General features: G+C 41.3%; 1 protein-coding gene across 2 annotated transcripts; it reads right to left on the reverse strand.

Annotated features, from left to right (window-relative positions):
- Window positions 1–110: 110 nt before the first annotated feature.
- LOC145449900 (DNA-dependent ATPase/E3 ubiquitin-protein ligase HLTF-like) lies at window positions 111–17,384 on the reverse strand. 2 transcript variants are annotated; one of them, XM_080328339.1, is made up of 24 exons: window positions 17,200–17,384; window positions 16,976–17,142; window positions 16,769–16,914; window positions 12,291–12,355; window positions 12,155–12,229; window positions 11,979–12,099; window positions 11,754–11,860; window positions 11,608–11,692; window positions 10,718–10,928; window positions 9,919–10,010; window positions 9,792–9,857; window positions 9,631–9,720; window positions 9,506–9,576; window positions 8,726–8,875; window positions 7,813–7,948; window positions 7,559–7,694; window positions 6,548–6,727; window positions 6,362–6,483; window positions 5,207–5,391; window positions 4,140–4,259; window positions 3,967–4,079; window positions 2,694–2,808; window positions 2,088–2,210; window positions 111–521 (listed from the first exon to the last, which is right to left on the reverse strand). In XM_080328339.1, the coding sequence occupies exons 1-24, from the start codon at window positions 17,311–17,313 to the stop codon at window positions 360–362; spliced, it is 2,952 nt and encodes a 983-aa protein (XP_080184465.1). In that variant the 5' UTR covers window positions 17,314–17,384; the 3' UTR covers window positions 111–359. The 2 variants fall into 2 exon arrangements, with proteins under 2 accessions (XP_080184465.1, XP_080184466.1); XM_080328340.1 differs by having other exon boundaries at window positions 10,718–10,904; window positions 17,200–17,383.
- Window positions 17,385–18,078: the final 694 nt, after the last annotated feature.

Here is an 18,078-nt window from a genome sequence, read left to right on the forward strand (position 1 = left end):
CTATTAAAAATCGAGCATTATCAATTACCACTTTTGGCTGCACCTCTGTTGAACGCAGATCCTGACACAACTCTACCTCGGCTAAGTTGACAGACATTTGATAACATTGCTCCAAGCAGCACTGACTTTATTGATTAGCGGAAAGCTGAAGCGCAAAAACAATTCAGACCACACAATGTGAAAGAAATTAGTTCAAATCGCAAGGTCAGCACGATTTAAGATTTCTAAAATGACATTCCGGTCAACATGGCAGTGAGTGGCTTCCACATACAGCAAGAAAGCAGCAACAAAAGAAAGAAACATACAGAACACATGTGGCAAGACGTCCGTGACAACAAACAGAACCCTCGCCATCCCAACTACAGCTCCATCAAACTTCTCAAGTCGTCCATCGCTTGTTTTTTTCTGTCGGCGGCATCCCTGCGCTCTAGCGACGCTTTCGCCAACTCTCTCTTTCTCGATTGCATATCGATTATTCTCTCCTCGACGCTGTTCTTGCAGACAAACTTTGTGATCCTCACCTAGTGAAATGGTAGGGTCAAGCAAGTTTAACTTTCGATACAAGCCAGAGGGCGGCGGTAGCTAAAGGTGGTTACTGGTCAGTAGCGAAGTACCTCCACTTGAAGTACCCAAGTAAGTTTTGCCTTCTTACACCACACATGACTACTTAATAATTCATCAGTTTTTTGGCAAAACTAAGCCTATAATACATTCATTTTTACTCAATTGGTAATTAGTACTTACACTTAAGAAGAAATTTACGATGTTACTTCTACTGGAGTATGAACAATGGCTACTTTGACAACTTCTGAAGGTGCGAACTCAATAGCGTGTACTGAAACCGAAGCCCACCAGCTACTCATTTGAAGAGTGAAGCTTGTTTTTCTTATACTAAGACAGCATTCAATGCAACCTTGGAAACGGGGCATAGTATAATATGGTGAAAAAAATTAAATTCGAAAACGCAGGAAATTTTCTGTATGCGTGATGTAAAAAGAACGAAAACAAACAACTACCAGACAGTGTAGTACAGTAGTTTCAGATCAAATATATTACATCTGCTACATTTTGCGCCTGAACGCTAAGGATGGTGCGGACCCCTGAAAGGTTCAGGCACGTGTGAACACTAACCTTTTTGAAAGGTTCTGCATGAAAGCAAACGTGGACCTTGTGACATCACATGACATCATGTTGCTTATTATAACCCTAATTTCAGTGAAGTGATATACAAGAAACCTAGTGACGACTCAGGCCACATTATGCCACAATGCTGAAGTACAGGCTGACTTTTTAAACATCACTAAATGTATCAACAGAAGCAATCAAATGCTATAATAATTCCATGAAATCAATATCTTTCGTTGCTTTGCAAAGAATTTCGACGAGACATTGCGAGGGAGTATAAGCAAACGCCTTAACGATCGAGGCCAAACCGGACAATGTATTCTGCGTCTGACTATTGCTACATTTATAGTGAGCAGACTGTAAAACGGGTTTCTATTCTTGCTATTGAGACTACCCATCAAACAAGTTATACAGCCTAGCCTAGCCAACACCACAATCACAGATCGCACTGATTTGGTTTTTATGACACAATAAACATATCAAATCACGAATGATCCCATATGCCTGCTGGATGTTTTACATTAGACAACGACATATTCTTTAAAACGATTCCAATGATTGGTTGAATAAGCATCATCCGCTAACTGCATACATGTAGTGCATCTCGTTCTTGATGTTGTGTTGTGTGATTGCAGGTCAAGCTCACTAAATATTCACAAATGGAAAACTGAATATTTCAAGTAAAGTAAAGCAGGTAAAATTTTTGGCAAGGTTCATGCTGGTTTGTGTTGATTATTTTTATGCTGCCAGCGCCTTGCATAGAGTGGTCCAAAGTTGGAATGCAAAAACTTTAAACCAAAGATGTTATAATGGTGTGAAAAATGGTAATAAATGAAAAGGTTCACAGTGCAGAACCTATCAAGGTTCGTTTGTGAGCGTGAACCTCTAAATTTCTGAGGTGCACACACAGAACGCGAACGTGAACCTCACGCTCACACCATCCCTAATAAACACGAACTCACCGGTCTGGTCTGTCCGAGTCTGTGGATTCTATCGAAACACTGGTCCTCGGCGGCAGGATTCCACGACGGCTCCATCAAAAACATTTGCGAAGCAGCGGTCAGATTGAGACCGACCCCTCCCGACTGTAAATACAGCAAAAGTCATTGCCTCTACTTGCATCACAAGGGAGCCAGGTGTCAATAATGCGATGAAACTGCGGAACGCGAGTCAGGGTTGCTAGATAGCCTTCGCGGTCCAACACGCCAATTTCTACGGTCAAATTCGAGCCTCCCAGTAACGTCATAAGGGGGATTGCGATTTTGTATTGTTATCGCTTGAGCAACCATAGGGAGAATCGGAATAGCAATAACGCATAAAATATACAATATGACAGAGCAGCGTTCAAATAGACGGTACACCAAGTCGCTTGGTGTGAATTGGTGTATAATCTGAGTGCTACTACAATGCAACACAATTTGGCCATAAAATCAATTTATTTTTGTCAAGTCAAAAAAGTTTTCAGCTTCAAGTCACAGTCTGATTTTTCCCTTCGATATAGCCAACTCTCTGCCACCTCATGACTAACACACACGGATTTCACCTCAACGCGAGAATGAGACACGAACCTTCAGCGTCATGAGCATGACTTTGGCGTGCCCGGACTGAAGCTCGCGAATCGCGTTCTCCCGAGCTTTACGCGCCATTCCCCCGTGGTAAACGACGTGAGGAATATTGTTGTCGCTGCAACAGAGCAGATAATGATGAGCTGTCAGTTTTCGGCCCACGAAAAGCCTTGGAATGATACAAATCAAGGCATTTGCAGATTAGGTGATGTTTGAATTGAGATCTTCCGGTATGTTACATGCTTACATCGCTACTCAATACCGTCCAAATTTATCACTCTTAGCCAGAAGACAAAACTTATGATTTAAGTTCCTAGAAAGATTGCTTGTAGATTTATCATTGAAGCTCTCGACGCGTTTGGTCTACTATTATTTTCAGTGGCACAAACGTAACAAAACATTATATCTATGGATTGTTTTCCTGTTCATGTCGGGACTGAGGACCAGGACTAGGCAAAGTGGAGTATCTGAGTGATCCGACTATGAATGTCGAGTATTCCACCATCACTCCCTATGACATCAGTACAGTATAAATGACATGGAAATTTCAAATATGTACCGTTATGTGACAAGAAAAATATAACGCCAATATCGCATCAGAGATAACTGGGTATTTTTGTGGACCAACTAGTATATTGCACTTTATTACAATGCTGTAGGACAGTTGCTCCCAACTTTTTTGTCTTCATTCCCCACTTCGGATTTATTTCAAGTCCCAACCCAAAACTCATATATATCCTTTAAAATAGGGTTACCATATTTTGAGATCTCCAAAAAAGGACGCTTTTTATCAATTCTGAAAGCTCCCAAGAAAACTGGTGATTTTGATAATTTTTCGGCCGATAGTATGTGTTGACTGAAAAAAAGGTCATCACTTTGACTCGGGTCCCGATTTTTTCCAAAACTCTGACGTTCGCCCTGTCGGAGTCGCATTTTTCGTGGCATTCAAAACCTTTTCAGAGAAAAAGAGGACATTCAGGCGTCCTCCGAGGACACTTTCAAGTTATAATTTTCGATTCATACATTCCAGAGCAGTTAACTGGTAACGGTAATCCGGCATGTGTCTCCGAAAAGATACAGACAATCCTGTATATAATGTTCAACAAATGCATCTATTCCCCACCAAAACCATTTACTTTCCCACCGGTTGGGAACCACTGCGTGAGTAGCTTTATACTACACGTTCTGAATGCTGCGGTACAACCAATCAATGTTCACACCTTCCAAAATGGAGTCTAGATAAGATATCCCTGATTCAATCGCATCGAACACTCACATGAGATGTCGCTGTATGATCCTCAAAAACCCCGTAAATTGCGACACGACGAGACTCTTAACGGACGGATCGCTTTTCCTCAACCGCAGCAACTCATGCATCAACGCGTGGATCTGCGACAAAACAAAATACCGGCCACACCCGTCCGCGTGGCAGCGTCTTCAGACTCAAACCTTGGAGCTGGGCCGGCTCTCGCCCGTGTCGTTTTCGTCGACCTCTTCAGACTCGGCTGGCGGCTCCACCAAATCCCCGGTCTTCAAATCTCCTCGGCACAGAGGGCATCGAGGGCTGAACTGAAGGTCGAAAGACATTATTTATCGGTCAATTTCGACGGAATTCTCGACTCAAATCGAGTCGCGAATTTTTGATGACTCGGCTTGACTCGACTCGGCAAAGTTAACCAAGTCATAAGACTTATGACGACAAAGACAAGCATCTCATTGTAGCTTCGTAGAATACTAAAGTTACCACAACATTGGCATTTCGTCAATCAGTGCTGGACTGCTGGTACTTGTAAAATAGGGTAAGAATCTGTCAAGAGTGAGGAAAATTAGCATATTGCGAATGCGAGGCATTTGATATCGCCAAAGCAGAGTCTAAAAATGTGGGTCGAACATGAAACTGAACCCAATGACTTGGACTCGACCCTCTCCTCGATATGGACTTGACTTAGTGGCAACTTGAAAATGACTCGAGTCAAAACTATAAAAGTGAGATTGACTCGTGACTCGGAACCTTGTGACTTGATTACAACCCTGCGGAAAGGCATTTTCAATATTTCAATTTCTATTTTGTGCTCCCAGAACGAAATTTAGTTTACAAAGGTCCGCCTACTTGAAAAACTTCGGTAACTGCAACGCTGGGTTATAACTTGGTCGTGTTAAGTCATTCTCTATATTTTAAGAAAATATCTTGAGTCAAGTCGAGTCCTTGAAAAAACCACGACTCGACTGTAATCATTACAATGCCGTTACAACGGAACTCTATAGTTACATTTAAAAAGATTCGGTTCGATTTTAAAGACTCTTAATCAGAGCATATTAAACTGAGACTCCAGTCAATAAGCGTTTCACCAACTCTGACTCCATAGGCCGTTACAAAATTTAACAATACTCTGACTCCGACCACAGATCTGCACAGTGCACAATCAGGCGATCACGCTGGTCGTTTTACAGGAAGGCCAAAACAAACCACAGCGACTTCACAATCCGCGGCTACAATCAGACAAATATTCGCTCACGTAATTCTGCCCGTCGGCGGAGATAACGCCGGTGATGCAAGCTTTACAGAAGACGTGCGAACATTTCGTGATGACCGGACTGGTGATGGAATCCAAACAAATGCAGCAATCGTCGAGACCACCGGCCTCGATCAGACAGAGTAGCTTTGTCGCCAACTCTTTCGCCTTTTCGGAAATGACTTGTCCTGGATAACAGAAACAATTCCATTACCAGTAGCGACGTAGATCCCAGGAGACAAGGAAGAAGGCGAAGTATTCTTCGCAACAATGCAAATTACTACTCGGATACAAATCGAAATAACGATTTCCAAGACACACCAAAAAGTCACTCTTAAAAGAGATGTAAGCAGGCACGCAGCCAGCCGAGAGAAAAGTAGGGAGAGGTGAAGCAGAAGGGGGGAGAGGAGGGATATTTTGAAAACAGGCAATGTTTTGACTGTTGGCTAAAGGCTAAACAAATGTCAATGCAACAAGGATAAGTTAATCTCGCTCGTGTTAACTTCAATAACCATAAATATATGCTAGTTACTGTTTATCCAAATATAGATTTAGATATTATATTCAATCCAGTACCGACATATGAATAACAACTCTCACATACAAATTTTGGTGAACCATGGCCATAAGCTAGTATGACGAATGGTTAATTACAAAGCAATAGGTCGTTAGACAGTGTACAACAACTGCAGGAAGACACAGTATGTGAATGCATTCAGAATAAGACAAAGCAGATTACTCTCTCCGAGAGAACAATGCGCGATTTTAAATGGGGTGCAGTCAGACTAGGAAAGGGGGTGGAGTTGTCTCCGATTTTACCACTCTGGATGTTAGTATACTCAAAACTACTTTCTACTTTAAAAGATACAAAGTCTAAAAAGCTGTGTAGTGCAAGTTGAAGTAGTCTATAAGCGTGCCACTTCAGCAAGAGGTACAGTAGGCAAAACCTACTCGAGCACTCGGAAAAAAGTAGACGTACTTCGTTGCTGACCAAAACTAGAAAAACGTGTCCGTATAACACGATGCATTTCATAGTTTCAAGACTAGAAATAAGGCTTTGCTTACAGGTCAGAATTTTACACCAATACCTCTGCTACAATAATTATATTATAATATACACAACATCCAGTAATAGCATGAATAATGAAACCACGTTACCCGACAACAATGTCTCCAAAGCGTTCTTAGCCAACGACGGATGACAGCAAATCTGCCGTAGTCGCATGATGTAAACGAGAATTTCAGCGTACTGGCTAGACTGTGAACTGCCGTCCATATAACTAATTAATAAAAGAAAACACGTATGTAAGAAAAATTTCGTTTCCTCCGATTACAAAATGCTACCTCTTCAACACACGCTTGCTAGCGTCGTTCATTTTGTCGTACATCTCTCTCTCGCGCGGATCCAAATCAATCTTCTGGACGAATACGTCCTTGGGCGGCACGTTGATGATGGGCTTCCCGTCAATTTTTTGGCTTTTGGTGCGCCTCATGCATATCACACCGAGAAGGCATTGAATTCTCCTGGTGGGCAACAATGAAACAAGTGTTGAAATAGAGTGGGCTTTGGACAAGCACAAATTTAACCAGAGTCATGGAATCGAAGTTCTTTGTAATCTAATTTCCTGTATTGCAGAAATGATCGGTTTTGTTGTATCCGTGCATTTCATTATAATATATAGGATTCGTATTGGCAGCAAGTCGTAATGTTTACTGTTCTACGAAGGCTTAAAACGTAACAGGTTTCTAGAATTCAGATTTCAGCAGGGTTGTAACCAAGTCACAAGGCTCCGAGTCACAAGTTAATCTCACTTTTATAGTTTTGGCTCGAGTCAAGTCAAGTCATTGTTATTCACCACCAAGTCATGGTATTATGACTTGAGTCCGAGTCCAAGTCATTGCATTGACTGATCAGTTTCGAGTTGAAGTCTTTGTTAAAACCACTTTTTATAACTCTTTTTGATGATATCGAATGGTTCGCATTTAAAATATACTAATTTTCCTCACTTTTAACAGTTTCTGGTAGCATTTTCAAGTACCAGTACCAATAGGCGAAATGCCAACATTGTGGTTACTTTACTATTCTTCGAAATTACTATGAAATGTCGGTCTTGGCCGTTTGAGACTAGAGCCATATGGCTTGCTCCGAGTCATGCACAATAACTCGAGTCAAGTCGAGTCAATACACAGATTGACTCGAGTCGAGTTGAGCCATTACCGTATTTTGAGAAAATGACTCGTGTCAAGATGAGTCATCGGAGAGTCATGACTCGAGTCGTTACAGTCCTGGATTTCAATATGTGTTTTTTAACAGGACGTAGTTGTTACTTGGAGTGGAAATTGCTGAAATCTCACTTTAAGGCGTCGCGATCCCCGTTTTGAATTGGACGTTGAATCGTCCTCTTCCACCAATCTGCCTCCTGGAAGTAATTAATCCCCAGGAATACCACAATGGAGTGGAGGTCATTCGTGGAGTTCTGAATTGGAGTTCCTGCCCACAGATAGCAGTTTTTAGATTTAAAATCTCCAAAAAATGACATCGAAAAAAAAAAAAGATAATTCACAATCGACAAATAGAAAACCCAAGAACATATCCTCAGCGAACTCACCCGATAAAACCCACTTTCTCTCAGCGTTCAGGGTCCTGCAAGCGACGCTCTGCTGGGCATTTAAGGTTCGTATGGTGTGGCCTTCGTCAAGGACGACCCTCAGCCATTTCGTTTTGAACAGGAGGGTGTTCGCAGACTGTGACGCAATGAATATATATTTCAGCCTCTATGACACCAGCAAGACGAATGCACACATCAAAAATTTGGCAACGTTATGGAGTCAGTTTACGATTGAAATCCAACTATAGGGTTCGTGTTATGTACCTAAAAGACGAGTACTTGGCAGCAGTTAAGGTCAAAGTAGTCCTCGTTGGCACATAAGCAACACTATGAATTTATACTCAAGTAGCAGTGGCGACTCACAAAGACATCAAAACTACTGCAAGTGTAAAGTGCGAGCAGAAAATAAATCTCTGAAAAGCACTGAAGTAAATAATTTCAAAGGTAGATTTTGTGGTGGTTTTGTTATTCTCATTGCAGTTAATTCGAGGTACTACTTTTAAAATTTGCAGGGCGCATCTTCGCGACTAACGCAAAATGATTAACGACACTACGAATAGGTGCACTTTTCCAATATACATTCACGGAACACGGAAAAAGTCTTCGAGTTTTCAAAGTATACTACAATGGGCGTATTCCTGAAAGCAATGTTCTAGTGCTGCCACTCTGCCCGTCACCTATTCAATATGGCAGAAGTGATTCGCTACTGAGCACCTCCCAGACAGTTCCAGTTGTCTGATCGGGCTGATTACAACAAAATGCGGGTAATCTAATCATAATATAATTTGTGAAATGTTTCTATGCTCATATTTTCATGACGGTCTGATTTCTAGTTTTCCAAGTTCGGCCACCCTTCAAGACGGCATCAAATTACAGCGCAGCAAAATCGCGTCGCAAGACGGATGCAAGTTACCCTTTTCAGCCCTAGCGCCAGAGTCTGGTAAGTTGTGATGACGATATCTTGCTCCGCCAGCATCTTGCCGGTGACCGTTTTCTTCACCGCGCCGTGAAACACCAGGATTTTCACCTCGGCGCCCTCATGAACGTGTTCTTCGACTTGACCCTGGACCCCAAAGCGTGTTTTTAAAACCGGGGAGCCACACACAAGGCATCCCCCAGGGTCTTTCATACAATATCCAAGGAAATAATACCAAATACACTTGGGAAAATAAATGTGTTCCTATTTGTTAACTATAACTATGTCATTATGCTCTGTGTTTATCACTACTAAAGATGTCGTATCTCTACAAACTACGAAAATGCTGTGTCATGCTGCGTGTTTAGAAGGCTTCAAACGGCAGGAAGATAGCGTCGAACTGAAAGTCGCCGAGATTAAATAGTTGCTGTTTCAATCTTTGTAATAAACTTCGTATAGTATCGATGCTATTTTTCAATGTGAAAGGCTGTAAACCGCGATTGGTCGCAGCAGACGAAACATGGTAGCCCACAAAGCTACACACGTTAGTGAAAATGACATAAATGTGAAGTCGTGATCGAAGTGCAATTATATTTGTCTGCTTGAAAAATATATTTATGTGATGTCCAACATGCATTATAATCTTTGTGGTCAGATTAAAGGCGCATATCTGAACATTCCACATCAATCATCCAGCCCTAATCATTACAATCAACACTCGACTCGGATTTTCAAGTTCATGAATGTCGAATCATTGCGCCTAGACAGAATACTCACCACCCAGTTGCTGATAAGAGACAGCGGACAGACGATCAAGGTAGCGCTAGGTTGATCGCTTGGAACGGATTCTAAATTACAACATCGATCATGATCAAAGCTACTATTATAATGATGTGTTTTACCTCGAGTGAAGTTCATCAGCTTTGGAGTCAATCTTTTATCTTTCCGAACAGGCGTGACGATGTCTACCGTTTTGCTGAGCGCCTCTTGAGCTAGTAAAAAAATGGGCAGTCTTATGTTTAGGAAAACATACAAAATACGAACAGTAAAACACAAAAATTACTCGGTATGTAGTCTTCGTCCTTGATACCAGGCGATTTGGATACAGGCTTTGCCGCTTTGCCTTTATCTTTGTCAATAAACGTCAATGAAGCGAAATAAAATCTTCCTGATAGTGATATATGACATACCGGCACGCGATTTTTTAGGTTTCTTTGGCGTGTCTGGCTCGTCTCCGAAATCGTCCGGATCCTCGATGTACTTTGCCGGTCTTTTCGTTTTCCTGCGTTAAATTGTTGACAGACCGTGCCCGACAGTACAGAAGACAAAGTAATCTAGCATTGGCCATAGTCAAATGTGATCAGTAACAAACTACATTTTAGTAGTGATAAATTTAGAATTATAGCCCAGCCCACGCCTTGGGATGATAATGTGGCCGGCATACATCAGTTTGCCAACCTGAGAACGACGGCCGTGAAACTACCTGTTCTGCACGGGGCTACATACATACAACAGGTTCGTCAGGTACGTCAAACATGCAGCCTGATTTCAAAGAACTTGTTGACAACTCTGATCGATCACATTTCACATATGTCTCATTGACTTCAACAGCTATTGAAGTGCATCACAATAATATATTCATTAAATAATGTTTTGGGTCTCTGTAACTTATAGCTTATATTAAATACGATTCATTTCTTGTACAGGGGGATGAATACGCGATTAATGTATCGATTTAGGAATCCGACCTGGTAAGTACTTGGTTTTCCCATGTCAGGCCCGCCTTCTGAAGAAGATGCCTGCCACTGACCGCTGCTTATCTTGGCATATATATTCAGGTTCATTAAACTAAAAGAATAGGAATTAACCAAAAGTGACTATTACTAAGTAAACAACTATGATTCAAGTTTCAATGCGGCAATGGTAAGTGGACTGGCATACATTCTCATGACACCATAAATCAATTAGAAAGCAACCAGAAAAAAATACCTTCCTGATCTTCTGTTTGAATTAGTCACCACTGGCTCATCGTCAACTTCCACGTCTTTGTGTATAATCGCTTGAGGAACATCTTCAGCCTCGCATTTAATGCTTTCAGGGATTATTTCTTTTTCCTTAACATCAGTAACTTCATCTTGGATCAGATCAACAACTCCGCCATCATCTTCCGCAAATTCTGTTGGATGACAACAAGTGTTAGCTTAACATTAATATGCAAATCCTACTTGATCAATCCGAAAAAGTAGAAGTACTTTGTTACAAACCACATCTCATCTAGGACCGCAATCCCTTCCTGCAAATGGGGCCAGAGTCATTTCGGTCAACATAACGGGTCAGGTAAAATATATTACAAAATAATTGAAAACCAAGCCTGAACATGTGTTATCACTTACAAAATAGGCCTACTTTGTCGTACTAATTAGAATAGAGTGAAAAATAAATAAAAAATTGAATTTCAAAAAGTGTTGATGCATGATCCCAAACATCAAACGAAATGCTTCCAACATTATTTCAGATTCGTGATAACTCTAGTGTCGAAAATGGCTAGTTTGATGAGCAATTATGCTAGAAAGCTAGTTTTGGGCTTAAAAGCTGCAGAGGCTTCCACTAGAACTCACTTCCATAGAACTTTGTCTTGAAAATGTACAGAAAATAAGTTACAAGCAAATTACTGATTTTTTGAGTAAAACTGAGCACTGATGCAGTGGATATGATGTCTGAAGCATTTAATGCTTGATCTTATAACGGTGAACACCCCATACTCATGACTAATACATATACATAGATGTCATTGTTCAATGGGTGATGCAAACCACATCTGCTGCGTTGATCTGCTGTTTAAAATAAAAGCTACATATATAATAGTCACATATACTTACTGCAATCAGCATCGTTCTTTTTGTGAATAGGCTTGCCGTCCCAGGAGTTACCGAGAATCAATGAAATCGTGATGAGAGTTTTTCCCTAAAATATCCACACTCGATAGGCTTTCGATAACAGTACGTGGTGTCAATTGCACAATTACCAGGCCCATGTCGTCAGCCAAGATCCCTCCTGTGACAGTGGGCGGCTTCTCAAGGGTGATATGGTTGGTTACTGTATTGCGGTAAACAGGTCGCCCTTGGGCTTTCGCTGGAAGATAATTTCAGGAATTGCAGCAAAAACGCAAATCAAAAATCAAAATTATGAACCAATGCGCACAAGAAATATTTTGAAAAAGTCTAAAACGAACGCACTCGCTCATAAATACCTGCAGCTTTGGCACTGGGTTTCTCTTCCTTCCAAAAAGGGGGCAGCTCATCACACGTCTCCCTTTTTCTCATCCACGCAACAGCTTGCCTTTGATGTTTGTAAAGCACGCTAGCGATTGCCTACAAAACTAGAATTGACCTAAAACGATTTCAAAATCATAGAAAATATCTTTACAGGACAAGCTTCCTCTTCGGCACTCTGGTCCACGTCGCGTAGATTTTCAAAGAGTCCATTCAGCTCATTTTTCATCTTGTCAAAAATTTCGGAATTAATTGTCAACTATGACTGGTAACTTTCATTAAAATATTACTTGGTCCGAAGTTAAACGCTGAGCACGGCTGGTTGGACTTTCGTACATATTTTTTATGCTGCCGCCTGTAATTCAAAGGCATTTGCCAAAATAGTCTATGCTATAGAAAAGATACTTCATAAATGCAACTGCTGCTGAATGTAGAAGAGATTTTGCTTTGAATTTACACTGAGCACGGATTCCATGCGAAATAATGGCCACAATGTCAAAAAATAGATAGGAAAATTGGGGATCAAACATTGTCAAACACATACAGTGGAGACTGAATATATAAACAACAGTAACCCTAATAACTGGTTAGAGTACATAAATTAGATAAAACCAGAGCTGGTCGAAGTAGCCATGCAAAAATATACTCAAGTACGGGTAGAAGTGGTGCTTTAATAGCAACCTGAACTACTTGAATTGGCTGGCTTTGAATCTGCTCAAGTAAGTAGGGTACCTGTGAAATGCAGTCATAAATACGCTATCATGGACTGTCAAAAGCTGGAAGCTGAGCTATGCGGACGGTGCAGAGATCTGGGTTCGAGCTGCTACATCACGGGAGGTATGCACTATTCACACCAAAAGAATTAGACCGCGTCATGGGACTCAACCGATAGCTTTGCTATGGAAGAGCGGTTCTAAAATTTTGTTTACCCAGCGCCCAGTTTCAGAAAATGCCATTGGAATAGTGTGCTCTCACGAATTACAAGGCAAAGAGTAGCCTATATGGAGATTGGAGAAGTTGCATCCAGTGACGTATGTAGTCGAGATCAAAGGGGGGGGTTTCACCTTGAGTAGCATATTTTGTCTTTATGACGTCAGAGACTTCATGGTTCGCGTTACTACTTTCTTATGGCTTGTTTTTTCACTGACACATCGGAGGTGTAATTGACCATCGCATAGAAGAGACCGACTGCGATCGCCACAGAGAACTGTGCTATATGCACGAATGCGTGCTTTTCGATGGCTTTACTAGTCGTACGACCGAACCGAGATAACCAGACCTTAATTGCTAGCACGCACATCAGTTACTACACAGTAGGCCTACACACCGGGATAATAATTTGAGCAACAGAGAAAATTGTCAGCTGACATCATAAGGTTAACTATACTAGGGCAGGCCTACTCAATTCTCTAGTTCAGCGCCAACATGGGCCTATATTTCAACGACAGCAAGCCACCTAACACCCAGGAATGTGGATCGTTAGGCTTGTAATTTGAAATGTAAATGTTAATTAGTAGGCAATTTCTCGTCGATTATCACGAAGACAATATGGATTTAGAGAGAGAGAGAGATATGGTATTCTTTTTCGCCTGCACCATCGAGATGCTGTGACGACGGAGATGCGATACAGCCTTTATAGCAGAGGTCTCAAACACGCGGCCCGCGGGCCGCATGCGGCCCGCCAGAGCATTTTGTGCGGCCCGCGAAGGCATTTTAGATTTTTATTAATTTTACAAAATATAAGTGTCACATATATCTTTTCAGGTTACAAAGTGATAATTCCCTCTTGAATTGCTCCGAAAGCCTTAAACTATTTATCAAACTTCACCATCACATCAATTGCAAACGCTACCATGCAGTGGAACATTCACTATTTCGGTAATTTCCAATTCATGATGACAAAACCGGACCCTTAGACGATTCTAGACTGAAATTTGTGAGTTGGACTTGGACCCGACCTTTCTTAGAATTACTCAGACTCGGGCTAACTCGATGGCAAAATGAAAATGACTCGAGTGGACTTGAAGTGACTCGGAATGCCGTAAACTTGTTAGAACCATGGACACAACAAACTAATCGCGTATCAGGGGAATAGTAATAGATCAGAAGGTCGCAGCTTGGTATTTCGATAACTAAGCAAGTATAGTTATGGCAACCATTGGCAATCTGTTAGTTACATCTTTGGTCGCTAAACCATGTTATTGAGGCCACTTAAAGGTACCGAGTACCGTAGTGGTACGCTCCAACGATCTAACAGCAATGGGCCGTTCGCCGTTCCGACATTTCAATCACTTGGAGAGAGAGAGAGAGATATGATATTCTTTCTCGCCTGCACCATCGAGATGCTTTGGTGACGGAGTTGCGATACGGCCCCATGAGGTCATCTAGTCTGCGCCCCCGTTTTTTTTCTCCCCCATGCTATCCGTGATTGCTGAGCGCCTAGCAGGAAAGCTGCGGATACCATTTTTCGAGTCTTTGGTATGACCCGGCCGGGGATCGAACCCACGACCCACCGCTCGAGAAGCCGGACGCATAACCATTACACTATCTCGCGCGGTGGACACATTCATTAATATATTTATATTATATTTATATTTTTCTGCTCCTATATTTGAAGATATTTGGCCATGAGATTAATAGCTTACTTATCAGAAGTATACACGAATCCTGGATTGGAATTACAATGCTCAACTTAAAAATGTTTTGATACCAGATCAGTCTCTATTATCAGTCTGTTGGATTTAAAATATTCATAGTAGCTGAAAATTATAACCTGATAGCTTTTATGATGGCATCATACATTTCTCCGCCGATATGGTGTCTATATCTTATAGTTAATATATATCAAGTACAACCAGGACCGTAACTGCCGCACCCCAAAATCCCCAATTGGGGGGGGGAGAGCGCGCTAAGGGGGCCCAAAATTATTTCGTGAATTAGCATAAATTAGTAATTTTTTGAAAATTTATGCAACTATTTCAAATTTTTTTCACCAAGACATATAAAGTTTTAGGTCATGTATCATGCTACTCCAAGAAGTGTGACAGAACGATCGGCAGCGAGAAAACCTTGGCCGAAAATGACTGCCCTTATGCTGACCGAAAACTTCGTTATATATACAAAATACATACAGGTTTAATTGTCCATAGGCGCTTAAGCGACTGGCGCCGAATATCTCCGTCTTGGCGATCTGAACCTCACAAGACAAATACCATCCCGCAGCGAAAATTTATAAGCCAGTGAAGAATACCAATTTGAAATCGTGTTATCTTTCAGTTTAGTACGTTTGGGGGATTCTATATTTTTTATATAGCAGACAGGTCACGGAATAACATTATGTAACGAAGTCATACCAACGGATCCGCCCGCCCAAAGATGTTTAATTAATATTTACGGCCCTACAGTTTCCTAGACACCTCACTCAGCTCTACCGGTAAATCTGATTACGTGAGCGGAGAGGACAAGAAATGGATAGCAATATATATGCAATTCCCGTTTTATCATGAATTATCGAAAATTTTCGCGCTTGGCGCTGACTCACTGACTAAGCTATACAGCTATTATTTCGTGGCAGAAGCGAACAACGTGATGGGGGTCGGTTTGTCGCCCTATGGGAGCCCAAGACTCAAGTTATTTTTGGGCGGGGTCTGACGAAGTGCTGTTCCATTCCTGCTAATGGGTATACACCCGAAGATGTTATTATTGAGTGGTCCTATTTTTTCAAACACCACCTCACTCAGCTCTATTGGTAAATCAGATTAAGTTAGCAGAGAGAGGATAAAAGTTGATATACATGCAATTATCGATCATATTGACCGATTAAATGATGAATTAGAAAAATTTCTCGCTCTTCGCGCATTTTAGGCGAGAAAGCTTACTCACTAAACGGCTCCCAGAAGTTAGGTTTATCACCCTGGGGGGGGGGGGGGGGGCCAAGACCAACGATTTTTTTGGGGGGAGGGGCTGACGAAGTGCTGTTACGACCCTGAGTACAACAACAATTCTATTCAAATGGTTATAAATGTGATGATTCTTTTCGTGCCAGGCCTAAATTGATACAAACGTAAATCAAATTTTGACGATGTGTGTTTACTGTCAGTCTGCTGGATCGGCTCACTTTCAATAGGATAATTCATACCCGTCAAATAAGGCCTACTTGGAAAGACATAGAATACCCCTATAAATACTGCGGCCCGCGGCGTTGTCAAAACTGGAAAAATGGCCCGCGAGCACATTTGAGTTTGAGACCTCTGCTTTATAGCAAGGTCAACTAGTCTGCACCCCCGTTTTTTATCCTCCATGCTATCCGTGATTGCTGAGCGCCTAGCAGGATAGCCACGGATACCAGTTTTCGAGTCTTGGTCTGACCCGGCCGGGGATCAAACTCATATGTCCAACCGATATGTCTGCAAAAACCCACAACAGTAATTATGGAATTTACTCAACTTTTGTGAGAATTAAATTCTTGTTCGTACATCGTGAAAACCAAAATCCCATAAATTCCTCAATCGCAGTGAAAACAAAAAGTGAGTAAGTAAATTACAAAATATTATGAAGCAGAAACTGGATTTACTTGAGAAAAACTACTTCAAAAAAGTAGAAGTCCTCCCAGTTATTATGCAATCAAAATTCTGCTGCTTGATTACATTTTGACCCTCATTTTTCGAAGAAACCATAGAGAAGGCATGCACATGCGATGAAAAATGAAATAGAGAACTTTGAAAATTATTGAAATACTGAAAATGAAGACGAGCAAGTGAACACTCACTTCCCTTTCCCTTGGGCAATTGAGTCCCGAGACCAAAACCGTGTTTTCTCATAATGCGTTCGACTCTGTCCTTATTTTGTGGAAGTCCCCAAAATGAAATCCATATAGCAATAGTATAGACATTGTCTGCCCCATACGGAACGAGCCTGAAGATAAATCAACGAAAATTAACGACCAAATCAAGAGAAACCCAATCATCAATTTCACCCCTCGATGCCAGCTAATCCCTGGTCTACCACTTCTGCCAGTGCCTTTGCCATGTCCCTTTTGATATGACCGACTTGCTGACCCATTACATTATTGACGCGGACTGCATTGCGGTCGTACGGATTGTGAGGCTCCCTTTCCAAAGACACCATTTCCTTATTGTTCACCTAAAATGCATACTTTGCATATTGCTGCTCAATAGTTTAGGCAAAACAAGAAGATACCATTCCAGCATAGTAGCGTATCCCAACAATGGAGCCTTTAGCATAGCCATAAAACAGTGAATTCTCGATGTCATCGGAAAATCCATAATATTCGATTTCTTCTGCGCTGGGCATTTGATAATCTATTACTTTGACTAATATAAAAACATGGATACTGCTGCGAAGAGGAGAAAGGGTGGTTATCTAGTCAAGAGATAGGCTACCGAGTATCAATATTAAACAATCGTTTACGATAGTGAAGCATCTCACGTGTCATGCAAAAACACTATGACTGTACATATTGTTACGGCACCATCAGTACACACGGTCATTGTCAATTCTGTATTGTTTTGACCATGGCAATCACTTGGAAGAACGTCAAACTATAGTTTGAGTTATTTGGAGGGGTGGAGAAGGCAGCATATTTTCGTCTGAACCAATGAAATGTTTGGACGATGGAAATACGAAGGTTATCGAGTCAGCACCAATAGTCTTTGGGATACCAGTTTTACAATGAGTATTTGGTCTGACCCGGTTAGGGAATAAACCAACGATCTACCATTGGATGCTCTATAACAGGTGGACAGATTGATTTCATGCACAAGCCGGATATCCAAATTCGTAAGATCCACAACACAGAAATTCAAACAGGTAACAGATTTTATATGAATGAGTGAAGATGGAGGCTAATGTCAATCAATCAATCAATCAGTCAATCAATCAATCAATCAATCAATCAATCAATCAGGTTTATTATATTATTATTTTCATCGTTTCAAAACATCACAAGACTGTGATACAATGAAAAGATAGGAAGGTGTCGAAACAGCTTGGAGTAGCCTTTAATATCAGACACCCACCTTAGCCTAGGCGAAGTAAAGAAGCGGCATGCACACTGAA

Source organism: Botryllus schlosseri, chromosome 11, assembly GCF_051294905.1.
Source record: "Botryllus schlosseri isolate E-star chromosome 11, Bs_hap1, whole genome shotgun sequence".
NCBI classification, from domain to species: Eukaryota; Metazoa; Chordata; class Ascidiacea; order Stolidobranchia; family Styelidae; genus Botryllus; species Botryllus schlosseri.

Bases quoted from the DNA above. Each gene is read 5' to 3' on its own strand.
- LOC145449900 (XM_080328339.1), bottom strand. From the start codon at position 17,313: ATGCCCAGCGCAGAAGAAATCGAATATTATGGATTTTCCGATGACATC. The intron at 9,721-9,791 runs GTAATTTTTGTG...TTTTTTTACTAG, and splicing joins GGACGAAGACTACATACCGA to CTCAAGAGGCGCTCAGCAAA. The intron at 4,080-4,139 runs GTTTGAGTCTGA...GTTTTGTCGCAG, and splicing joins AGAGCCGGCCCAGCTCCAAG to ATCCACGCGTTGATGCATGA.